This window comes from Apis mellifera, linkage group LG6, assembly GCF_003254395.2.
Source record: "Apis mellifera strain DH4 linkage group LG6, Amel_HAv3.1, whole genome shotgun sequence".
Lineage (NCBI taxonomy): Eukaryota > Metazoa > Arthropoda > Insecta > Hymenoptera > Apidae > Apis > Apis mellifera.
In genome coordinates this window covers 10,824,675-10,837,502 of record NC_037643.1, presented here as the reverse complement: position 1 = coordinate 10,837,502, position 12,828 = coordinate 10,824,675, and the positions used below count along the sequence as shown (strand labels likewise).

The following is a 12,828-nucleotide window of genomic DNA, read 5'->3' as shown; positions in this document are numbered from 1 at the left end:
GACAATTTCAATTACTGTCTTTGAAAGTGCACGGAAAATCGCATACGTGTAAGCAGGTATACGCTGGAATCTCTATCGTTCTCGATAAAACGGCAGTCTGCTAATTCAGAGGGGAGCGTAATGATTATTTTCCCTCCCTTTGTCGGAGCCGAGGCAAATGTTGCGAACCACGCGCTTTTCCTTTATCGTTCTAATCACCGCTATACACAATCATGAGCTCCTCCCATTGTTTCCCATTGCGTTTTCATTATTTAGAGACCGACCAATCATTTTCTTGATTTTCTTACGTTTCTCGCCTTTACGCTTCGTCCCTTCCTTTGTATTTTCTCATCTGTTCACGATTTTTTCAGCCGCCAAATCGAACTACAATACAAATACATTCCGCTTTTCTCGTTGATCGCCATTATTATCGTCATCGTCGCTCTCTGCGAGAAGATTATGCACACTTATGTACAACGTCGCCACGATACGTAAGCTAAAACGACAAAAATAGTACTTCGATTCTGTTCTTCGACGCGTCAACGTTTATAATAGAATTTATCCATACGTTCGTTTCGAACGATCCATGTATTTACAGATTTATCAAAATAATCGTTTCTCGAATACGCCCGTGAAACACGTCGAGATTAGATCACGTCGCGTCTGATTAATTAACGGCCATTCAGGCAGAGGCATCCCGCATGCATCGTGTTTTCCTTGCGGGGAAACAAGATTTTTCGCGGAGAGGAGGGGATATCGCTATCGATAACGACCAGACGAATGCCTTTCCCTTTCTACCTCTTTCACGCGCACGCACGCACGCACACACGCACACACACTCTCGCTCCTTTCTCTCTTCTATCGTCACACGTTACACGCTCTCGTTAATCTTGCAATAGTCTTGGTCGATACTCGGTAACCTAGGATCGATGGCGCCTCATTTATCTGGCACGGGAGGGGATTACCGAAACCTCGCCAGCATTAATACGATCTACACGATTGTCTTAAAGTTAAATATACTCTCCATACGCGTGCAATTCGATTAATCTATTCCGCCCCTTAATTAGCGACGATAAGCTACGATACCGGGAACGGACGAATGTTTTCGAAGGAAATCGGAAGATTAATGATCCGAGCGTTAACAATATCTAAATTGGATTTCGTTTCGGCGTTATTATCGAGGGGGAAGGAAGGGTGAAATTCTTTTGTTCGTGTACACCCGTTGATCGATCTCCGTGTCAATATCAGAACAGGATGATTCTGCTACGAATAAGCTGCTGTATACAGAAATGAACAGAGGATGTAGTATCTCAACTCTCGTCGATTTTCAATTTTCGCGATGTTTAAATAAAATGTAACAATGAATATAATATTTTTTTTTGGAATTTTTTTTTAATTTCTGTCCTATTGGAAATTGTATTATCATGGATGAAAGGTGTATATTAAAATATTTGTAATCTTATTTTTGATATTTAGTTTGGTTTTTTGGAGTTTGAGCGAGAGAAAGGTTGGGAGTTTTTTTTTTTCAAGAAAATTTAAAGATAAAAAAATATTCTGGATGAAAAAGTTAGATTGAACGTTACGCATAAATTGACACTTTACTTTTTGAATAAAACTTTCGATTTTTTCGTCGGTAGATGTCGAGATAAAAACGGATATGTAATTAAACTACTATTGGCTTAGTTAAAATTGACTTTTCATCGTAAGTTTTTCGTATATTTATACATATTTATAATACATTTCTAGTTTACTGTTCATTAAAATAATAACTAAAAGAATACTTCCTGGAAGGAATATAACAATTCTTCCTTTTTTATTATTCCCACTTTGCATAGAACGTGTTACCCAGACTTTTTCTGTTATATTCTTTTTTTACGATTCACAATAAAACAGCCAATAGAAAAATTCTGAAGTTTAGTCGTACATAATTTCCACTGCAATTCTTTCGTAGCGAAAATTTAACAATTTAAAAAATATTCTCTCCATTCCTACTTTCCTCACTTGAGTTACTACATTACTAACTTCAACCCTCGTCATTAAACTCCAAAATATTTTCCAAAAAATTCCAAAAAAAAAAAGAAAGACATCTTAGATATCGACACTCGGATCAATGGAAAGTTTGTCGTAAAAACTATTATTGTAAAGAGGGATCACACTCGGAAATCCATTACTCGTTCGATTTCCTCGTCCAAGTTGCACGCGAGGCGACGAGCCACCATCGTCGTCGAGGCATCGTAACTCGTCCAAGCGTAATCGCCGGCAGGAAGCTAACAAATGGTTAATAGCTAGCACCTTGCCACGCACTGTTTAGTAATGTAGGCAGTGTACTGACCGAAGACCGAGTCGTTGTCGAGCAATGTGCGATTCAGCTCCGTCATCTCGGTGCCGTGCGACGTCACCGAAGGCGCCTCGTAACGCCTGGGCGGCTTCACCACGGGATTTATGGTCGTGATGAGGGACTTCTCCTGCTCGCCTAGGCCGTGGTGCTCCATCGAGGCGGCCTCTAGGCTCTTCTCGTCGTGCCTGATACGACGGCGACGGCAGTAGCACACGCAAAGGGTGACGGTGACGATCAGAAGCAGCAACGCGGTCACGCCCAGGCCGAGGGCGAGGGGCAGACTGATTATGTTGTCCTTGCCGCCTAGGGCGTCGCCTGCGATCGTCAGGGTCACGTTCTTCTCCGTATTTCCGCCCGGACTTTTCGCCAAACAGACGTAATCGCCCTTGTCCGAGTGCGCTACGTCCGGTATCGTGAGGTTCAGCCACTCGTGGTTAGATTTCAGGATGTAGATTTTCTCCCCGTTGTGCCTTCTCGTGTGATTGTTTATTACTCGCGACCGATGCACCCAAGATAGCTGAAATTAAACAGGGAATAATATCGTATCGTTTTTCGAAGATGTTTCTTTTTTACGTTATTGGATTGCACTTTCTCGATTTTTTTCTTCTAGAGGTTAGATGTGAATTTGTGAGATACAATTTAGACATTTTATGGACGATGGATTATAACTGTTGGCTAAGCGTATCGAGCGTTGTGCCATTTATGTCACTGTGCACGTTACGTGACGTTACTTTAGCTTTGTATACAGGCAATGTGTGTAAATACACGTGCGAGTGAAAAGATTGTAAGGATGTTCTTAATTTTCAGTTTTCATGCTGTAGAAAATTCGAAAGCACTTCGTTATTGCACGCAAAGGTTCGCGTAACTACGTTCCCCGTTTGTACGATGATATTTCAAAAGACCACTATTTTCCCTTTCTGATCTTTTGAACCTTTCGCTTTCTACTTGGCCGCGTGTCATTCTTCGCGTAGTCAAAGAATTTTCGTTAAATCAAGGAAATTTCGTGACACGGTTTTCAATTAACGGTTCACACGGACCTCGTCAACTGTAGGGAATAATTATTATACAGAAAATAAATATTATTGTCTTCTAAAGTGCATCTATTAAAATATAAAATTGAAATAGAATTAATACAATGCTTCTAATATTTTTAAAAATATAGAATATCAAAGGAAAATGGTATTACAATTACTCGTTTTTTATACAAAAATAACGCAATAATCTCATTTATAGTACAAATGTAATAAGTGATTAGAATTAACCAAAGACAGACGTTTAAAAAAAAGAAAGCATATTTCGATAGGAAATAAAAATTAGAAAATAACAACGAGGTTTATCGTTTAGAAGCTTTCGATCTAACTTCTCCTTCAACCCTTGCAATCTTTTCAACTGACCTCTAACCTCCAGCCAGATTGCACCGTTTACAAGTTACCGTGGATTACCGCAATCAACGTTTCTCTCCTTAACTGCATGCCTCGCTTTACAATATTTTACCTTTCTCCATTCTACTTCTAGAAATCCACATTCCTTAAACCCCGTTTCCTTTCCAAAAGAACGAAAAATTTGGATAAAGTAGATGTACACCGTCTTACCTGCGGCCGCGGGATCCCGGAGGCCCTGCACCAAAAGGTGACGTTCCCCTTGCCGACCTCCACCCTGACGGACGGTCCGATCGTGAATATCTCCGGCCTACAAGCGAACTCGTCGCTGCTGATCTCGTCCCACATCTTCCCTGCCAAACTCTCCGGCTGCTGGCAAGTGGTAGGCTTCGTGTACAGTTTCTTTTCTATCGTCCAGTCGCGAAATCTCTTCAAACGGCAATTGCAATTCCACGGATTGTTGTGGAGCTCGAGGCTGCCGAGTTTGGGCAACGTCTCGAAGCTCTGCACCTTCAACGCGCTCAGATTGTTCGCGTCCAGGGTCAAGGAGCGTAGCTCGGGCAAATTGCGAAACGTCTTGTCGTCTATCCTTTCAAGCTCGTTGTTCGACAACTCCACCTTCTGCAGATACTTGAGATTGTGGAACAGGCCGTTCTCCAACACCTTCAGCTTGTTGTCGTTCAACAGCAACACCCTGAGCCGTTGAGTCTCCTCGAACGTGCCCGGGTACAACGTTCCGATGTTGTTCGCCGACAGATCGATCTCGATCACGATCTTCAGCCCGTTGAACGCGTCCGTGTGGATCAACTCGATCTCGCATTTTCGCAGCACCAGCTTCTGAAGGTTGACCAGGTGCACCCGGCTGAACGACTCGTGCATCAGGTATGTGATGCGATTCCCGGTCAGATCGAAATTCTGGATCTCGGGCGACAGGCCGACAGGTATCTGAGAGAGATTCTGCCGGATGCACTCGGCCGCCTTCTTCCCGGAGATCCATCTGCACTTGCACGAGGATGCACACTGAGCCGTCCAATATTCCTGGCTCCAACACACCACCACCATTAGCGTCGAGTAGAGTAACAGTTTCGCCGTTCTTAGCTCCATCCCGAGGATTTCTGTTAACAAATGAAACACGACGGGGCCCAAGATTAGAACCTGTTCGGGATACACGAACGGCGATGCGCGTTTCCTTGTTTCGAGGTGGAAAATGGGATCGGATATAATTTAATCGCTTCGTTCTGTTTAAAAGAGTTTTACTACAAAGGTAGATCTATTTTTGGTGGATCTTTCAGTCCGGTTTTCATTATCGAGGAGGGGAAAATTGTTAATGTTAATGTAATCATAATCGCGTGCTGATAAAAAAAAGGAAAAATGAAGATGAAAAGTATATTTCGGTTTAAAAAAAAAGAAAAAAGACCTAGCTTTTGATATTATCGCGCGTAGTTCCCTTTTTACGGGAGATTAAATGCAAGCTGTGCGATGATATATGGAGATTGCTAAAAGCTTTCAAGGTATAATTTCAATATACAAGGCCAATTTGAAATCTTTATAGCCGGATAACAGGTTAGATATTTATATTTCGTTCGTTAAGTTGCGAATTCTTTTTTAACCATCCAACGATTTACCTTGTAAAATATGCTTCTTTGGTATTTTCAAAATTTTAATGCCACTCGATACAAGTAACAGCAATTTTGAAACTTGTTACTTTATAATTCCAAAGTACATACAATTTTCTTTTCTCTAACAACAAATTAATTACCCGAGCACACGATTCGATGTCAATCCCATGCGCAACAACCGCAAGCTATTAACCCGTGTGCAACGAGCCGCCGTACAACACGTCGTCGTCAATTAGTATTTCTTGCGATATAATCCTTCTCCGCGGGGCATTAACAGGCGGTGGGATCTTAATTAAAAACATTTTTTAACTGGGAAGATTCCACGGCAAAATCCCTATCCCCTCCAAGGACATCGAGTCGCGAGAGAGCGGCCAACAAAAAAGAAACTCGACTTTTCCCAGTTATCACTGAACTCCACCTAGCGCGATACTTTCCACTGCTGCGTCTCCCTTTGTTGCGTGCATCTCCTTCATCCCCTCCCCACCCCTTCACTTTCGTGCCTTTCCTCTGTTTCCGACCTTCAGCAGCTTTTCTTTCCTTTCGTATTCCACCGTTTGCCTTCGTTAATCTCCGAACCAAGTCCGTGGAAGGCCAACCCACCCACAGGGCTGTTGGTAATTTAACTTAATATCGTTTCAGTGTGTATACACCTCCCTCCATCCCCCCGCTAGTCGGTGAACTTAAATTAATACAACACGACGCCGAGCACAAGCGCACACTTTAACCCTTTTATTATCGTCCGGGAGTTTCGAGGTTGTGCATCAAATTACTCTCTTTCCGCCAGTGGAAGGGTACCGGCGGGCACAATTCATTTCCTACCTCCCCCGTTGGGGGATGGAAGAAGGGGCGGAAGAAGAGGTCGTCGGGGAAAACGACTGAGCACAACGACGACGACGACGAGGACGACGACGACGACGACGGCAAACCGTGCCTCAGACGGGTTCTTACAATTTGAATTTATTTCGAAACTCCCTGCAGAAAGGAGGGAAAGAGAAATAAGGGAGGAGGAGGAGGAGGGTACGTATTTTCCCTTCGGCGAATGTGACGGCGAAGGCGAAGGCGACGACGACGAGGAGGAGGAGGAGGAATGGCGTGTAAACGCGCGCCTGGATGCATCGATTCTTTCCGCGGGGTTGTACACCCCCCTCGGTGTACACGCGTTATCGCCGATTCCCAAAAGGGAATGGGGAGGGGGTGAATAGGAGGGAGCGCGAACAAATCCCAATTTGGTTATCGTTCGTTTCGCCATTGTGACGGGGGTTGCGCCCTGGGTTTTCGACCTTTATCAAATAGCCACGCAGCTTGCGTGTGCCCGATACACCCTTGATCAAATATTTATAACGCGATCGTGTAATTGGTCGGCATCAGGCTTGACTTTCGTTCCGTTTCGGCTATTTTCGGCCGAATTGGGGACAAATGGGGTGTACAGGGAGCAACAGAATTTGATATACGGGCGAAAAGTGGAGAGGATTCTCCAGCGAGAAAGATGTTTAGGGGGAGAATTTGTGCACGAGAAGGAATCTTCTCTCTGAGGAACACTTCGATTTATTATTTTTAAAATGGTATATTAATTCTTTTTAAGGATTAATTTTGCTTTCCCAAACTCTCAAGGGATTTATTGGAAGTAATTTTAATCTTCGTATCTTCTTTCTTCGATTTTAATTTATTATTTTTGTAATTATCCCATTCGTTATCACGAATTTTTCTTGTATATAAAAGGGGATACTGTTGTTTAAAAATATTCGTCCATTCGTTGGAATTAGCTTTTTTTTTTTTTGGGGAACGACACAATGCCAAACAACGATTGCTCTTTTGTCTCTGTTATTATAGAGATTTCTCTCTCGTTGCCTATCGAATAATGTCGAGCGTTAATCCCTCTCGATAACTCTGTTTTTTTTTTTCAATTCCGGCTCGATTATCACGTAACATCAATTCGCTGTCAATTAAGATGGAATTTTACGACATTTTTATATTCCAAGGTTGGCAGACAGTTTATTGGTAGCGCGATAAATAATGCGATTTCGAAGATTGCGCCAATCCTCGTTGCGCTGATGATTCAGAGACGCGCAATAATTCCTCTATTTTGTTCCGATGTGCAAAAATACATGCATAATAATTGAAAGAATTTTCATTTATTGGAGCTATATTGTTAACTATAATTATTATTTATTAAAATATACGATGTTGTTAAGTAAAGTTTGTAAAAAGAAAATATTAAATTGCAATGAACAAAGAAGTACTGCTATTACGAAAACAACTAAACTTTTCAAAGTGAAAACGTTATAAAAGAAGAGATGAAATTATAACATTTCCTCAACACTTAAAGATACGCATCCTTTATCATGCATATGATACCATTGTAACGGTAATAGAGTCAAATAAGATTATTTTATTTACCGAATCAGAATAGCGAGAGTAACGTTCAAAGGAAGAGACAAAAGTTAAACGCAAAAGATTGCAATACGCCTTGACAGAAAATTTTCTTCCTCGAAATTAGTTTCCCAAAGGATAAAGTCGGTTAAGAAAGAACACAAGGGTGTATACAAATTCCTTTGAGCGATAAAGTCCTTCAACGAATTCTTTATTGGTAACAAGAAAAAAAAAAGAAGAGAAAGAGAGAAAAAAGAAATTGAAAGATTATTCGAAACCACTATCTCGATCATATCTCGATATTTCAACATGAAAAAATACACACATTTTAGTAGAATCGGTAATAAGATTCATTGAATCGATTAACCACGCAAAAAGACAGAAGAGCACCCGAAGGAACCTTTTTCGGGTATTTATTTCATCCGGGAATCGAGATCCTTCGGGGAGTACAACCCTCCTCCTTCCCCCATCTCTTGGATCGCGAGAAGTTTCTACATGCACGGGTCGCGTGCAATTCCTTGGCCTCGTGCTGAACAACTTTTTGAAGTCTCCGCCCGTAACGGAAAACTCATGGTTCCCGTAGTTCACCCCTCCCCCTTCCTTAACCCCGTCGGACTTTATCGTCGAAGAACTGGAGGCACGATTCTTTTGTGCACCGGGATATGCGGCGAACCATCGCTCCGAGACAAAATAAATACGGTAGTGCGCTTCTTCTTTGCGTGTCCCATTTTTCTGAGATACATCGTTCCTCCGTGTTTTTCTTTTTTTTTTTTTTCGTCGTCCTCTTCTCGTTCTTTATCCTCCCCTCTTCTTCTCGCATAATTTCTTTTCCTTTTTTTTTTTTTTTTTTTTGCTTCGCTAGAAATTTCTCAGCGCGAGCTTCTTCTCTCCAATTTCCCCCCTTCTCCTCCGTTCAATTTTTTGTCGTTACATCATTCTTTACATTTCTTTACCGGTTTTCTTCTTATCATTATTACTTTTGAAATTTTCACTGTAAGTTTCTCCTCTTCTTGCTTGTTTCTTCTTTTTTTTTTTTTTTTTGTTATCTTTTTTGATTTCTTGTGTATTCTTCCTTCAATTTTCTTCTCTCTTTTTCTTCTTTTTCTTTCGTTACTTTATTCTCCACGTTTCTACCTCTTTCTCATTTTCTTATTTTTCTTCTTTGCATTTTCTTTGCTCTAGAGGTTCTCATCCTAGTGAGTTTTTCTCTCCTCTGTGTCGGTTTCACCCGATCCTTCTAACGCGTATCGATCGCCAGCATTTGACTTGTAAATATCCGGCCAACGAGAACATTAGATATGCATAAGGCGAAAGTAAAGAGTTTATATATATATATATATAGCTTCTGTGAATATATATATCTATACATGTAACCTCGGGGCCTACACGAGGAAAAAGGACAAATATTGTGACAATATTCTGACAAATATTTCACAATGTAAAGAATATATGATATTATTTAAAGAAGCATGGAAAGTTGAATTGAAGAAACATTGTTTTAATATTTCAAGAAGAATTTTAAACATAAAAACTTTCAAAAGATATTTTAATGATAGAGGAATAATAAATTTCGAAAGAAATATGAAGAAGACTATACTTTATCTGTATAATATTATATCTTTTTGATTTAAATAATAACAAGAAAGCTTCGTTTCCAAAAAATAAAGTAAAAATTCTCTTTATCAATTAAATCTCACCTACTGAACCCATAATTCTAAAACGTCCTGTTCATAGAGAGGGTGAGAAATAGGGAGCGTGAATTCTGAGGCGGTTGCAGGAAAATGAGACAGAGAGGTAGACTGTGGTGGTGTCCTTTGGAAACACTGGCCGGAAAGGAGCCACTACGTGCCTTGTTCCAGAACGTGCACACTCGGAAGGAGTTTGACGTGGACATACGTCCTTTACGTAGGCACGCGTGCATGCAAGTCCAACCCTCTCACGATGCTTTGCATAGACAGGGAAGAGGTCGCGTTTTTTCCCCCTTCGCCGGTCAGAATTTCAAATTTTAAAACCTTATCAATCAAAATCGCCTCGCGGTCACGTTGCATCTTCTGCTGTTGCGTTTTAATAAAAACTTCATCCATCATTTTTGCCCATCATGTTTAGCAAGATTGTTATCCCCTAAAAGTTCGCTTACTTTTATTAATCATTATTGCATTTAGAAATCTTTTTACGATAATACAGTAAAAAAAAACAAATGGAAAGATAAAAAGGGAAATGATCAATCCTTTGAGCGAAATTTAAAAGTTTTTGGAAAATCTAAAAGATTCGAATATACAAATATATTATTTATAAAGTCAGAAATAAAAATTCTGAAGAGAATTCGTAACATTTAACAACGAAAATAAGGATTTTCAGCGATTTATCAAATTCTTCTCAAAATTGATTCACAAATATATTCGAGTACCGATTTTTTTACGCGCAAAAAGGCCTTCCTTCTCGACGTCTTCTCGTTTAATATCCGCTATTTTGCGAGTAATTGTGAAATCAGCCAATGAATTATGAGGTGACCGCTGGTTTACCAGACCATTATAGATCCTATCAATTGCCTCTGTCATAGATACGTTCGAACGATATATGAATGCCAAGCGTTCGCTCGGGTCAATCATCAAGTGCGCATCGTCTAGTTTTCACGATACAATTATATCGATATGTTAATTAAATCGAACCTCGGAAACCTGTTGTGCGTTGATCCGCTTGTGGATCGAAATTCATTCGTGAATAGATGAATACAGTATCGTTAACTGATGTATCAATTTTCATAAAATTAAAATTACAAGAAGAAGATTTATTTTCGTAAATATAATAACATTCACGAATCTTGTTGGATTTGAGTAAGAGATATTTTGAACGAATTGTTGACATTTTAAAAAAAAGAAAAAAAAAAAATTCTTACGAAATAATATTAATAGTAGAATTTGATAACAACAAGTATAATATTAGATTAAAATTGAATCAAAATCAACGAATAAATTTGATTACGTTGTAAACAATTATTTTTATCATTTAATTTATGCGACATTTAATTTAAACGCAAGAGAATCATAATGAAAGTATCTATATCTCGATAAACTAATAACAAATCTACAATTTATATTACTTATATTACTTAAACATTTTACATTAACCGATCGATAATTGAAAATTCCTGAATATAGAAAATCTCACGCGATTCTCGCATCGAATCCTCTAAAAAAAACCGGTTGCGCGATATATAAAAAATATATCTTTGAACGATCTTCAGCAACAAAAACCTTTAAACGGATCATCGAATCGAGAGCTTTCTTTCCTCTCGGCCGATCGCTCGCCCCAATTAAATCGTCCAAACCATGGAACGAATTCTTCCTTCCTTTTTTTTTTTTTTTAAAAGCCCGCACTCGAAAACGATTACCATAGCGTCGTTTCGTTTTATTTAATATCCGCGCCATTCGTCTACGTGATGACATTATCGACCGAGCAACGGATCTAAAGCGAGAACGACAGCTTCATCCCATCCCAGAAGAGGATGAAACGAGTCAATCGAATATATATCTCGATGTAATACGAAAAAAAATTTTAAAAAGTCTCCACAATCGATCGATCCTTTTCTAGATGACATAAAAAAAAAAAAATATTATTTGTTCCTTACATTAAGCGAAACTTCGATCAAGAATATTTTCACGAAACTGGAAACCGACCTCGAAGCCACGAGCGAAATAAATTCACGTGGTAATTATTCACGAATGGAGAGAGTGGTGGGAATCGATTCCGGGAGAACAGATCATTGAGGGATCCTTCTCCTGGGGGTGGCCGTCGTTTATATACGGTACATTATATTCCAGTTAGAGCGAGAACTTGGGGAAGATTCAGTTACGAAGTGGGTCCACCACCAGGGACGTAATAACGAAACGGCACCGGTGGAAAAGTTTTTACTAAATTGCCTGCTCGGGATACAAATCGATGGTCGGTCGAAAGTGAAGCACGGAGAGACCGAGAGTTTCGGTTCCCTCGTGTGATTATATTATTTCGTTCGAACATCGTGTTTCCGCCACATATCATCGATTTAATCTCGCGAAACATAAATTGGTAATCGGAAATGGTAGTTTTGGGATGAGGGAAAAGGGTGAGTTTCAGGGATGAGTTAGCGTGGAAATTAAATGGGAAATACGGAAAGAGGAAAGGAAGAAGAATAGAATTTTAAGAATTAGATTTCAAAGAGGTATTTTTCAATTTATATTTGGGATGTGTTTTAAAATTGATTCTTATTTTTTGCAATTTCCTTTTATCAGATTTATATTCGATAAAGGATCGAGATGTCTCTTGAGAATTGAAACTTATCATATATCTAAAGTGAGTCCTCCTATTCTTCCAAATTGTAAATTTTTCGTAGACGAAGACTATACATTTATTTGAAATAAAATATTGATATATTATACAAAATTTATGTTGCAAAATAAAGTTGCGATAATAATATAACAAATTTTACATCGATTGAATATAAATTTCCCAAAAAAAAAAAAAAGAAATGATTAAAATTTTATGAATACGATTGTAATTTTTCTCACAACTTTTTAACATCGAATACACAAAAATTCCGTTTACAATTTATTTTCAATTATCTCAGAATTGTTGAAAAAAATTCATTTATATTTCTAACTCAACAAAAAAAAAAAAAGAAAAAAAAAAGGATAAAACGAAAAAATTCAGAAAAAGCAATATCTCCGCTCATAACTTTGAACCATACACGAATAACCATTTCACATCCCACATCCAATAATTAAACACACCACAACGGTCGTTTATCACGTACGCAGCGAATGCAAAAACAATGGAAACGTTTCTGTTTCAGAGAAAAGGGAGAGCCGATTTCAAAAGGCCAAAACACATCGCGTCACCGACAGAAGCGGAATTCAAATATCATCCAGACTTCGTTGATATTTCATCGACCAAAAAATCCACGATTTTCGGTACTTTAATATTTTCATTGGCCTGTGGGAAGCAACGAGCGAGCGTATTTCCCTGGAATCGAAATGTTCCCCGTTAAAAATCGGGGAAGCTTTCGATCCGGGAGATAATTGTAGCCCCGGGCGAAAATTAATGGACCGCTGTATATTAACGATAGAAAATACGTTATTCATCCAATAATGAATATTCCCCGTGTTCG

The 12,828-nt window shown here is 39.3% G+C and overlaps 1 protein-coding gene across 4 annotated transcripts in view; it reads right to left on the bottom strand.

Moving 5' to 3' along the window:
• Positions 1–12,828, bottom strand: part of LOC411158 (leucine-rich repeat-containing protein 24) — a 287,583-nt gene that overhangs the window by 10,870 nt on the left and 263,885 nt on the right. For all 4 annotated transcript variants that reach the window (XM_026441373.1, XM_026441372.1, XM_026441374.1 and 1 more), the window contains 2 exons: positions 3,910–4,811; positions 2,312–2,834 (listed from right to left, as the gene is read on the bottom strand). In XM_026441373.1, coding sequence (XP_026297158.1) covers positions 2,312–2,834; positions 3,910–4,800 — 1,414 coding nt within the window. In that variant the 5' untranslated portion in view covers positions 4,801–4,811. The remainder of the gene's footprint in view (positions 1–2,311; positions 2,835–3,909; positions 4,812–12,828) is intronic.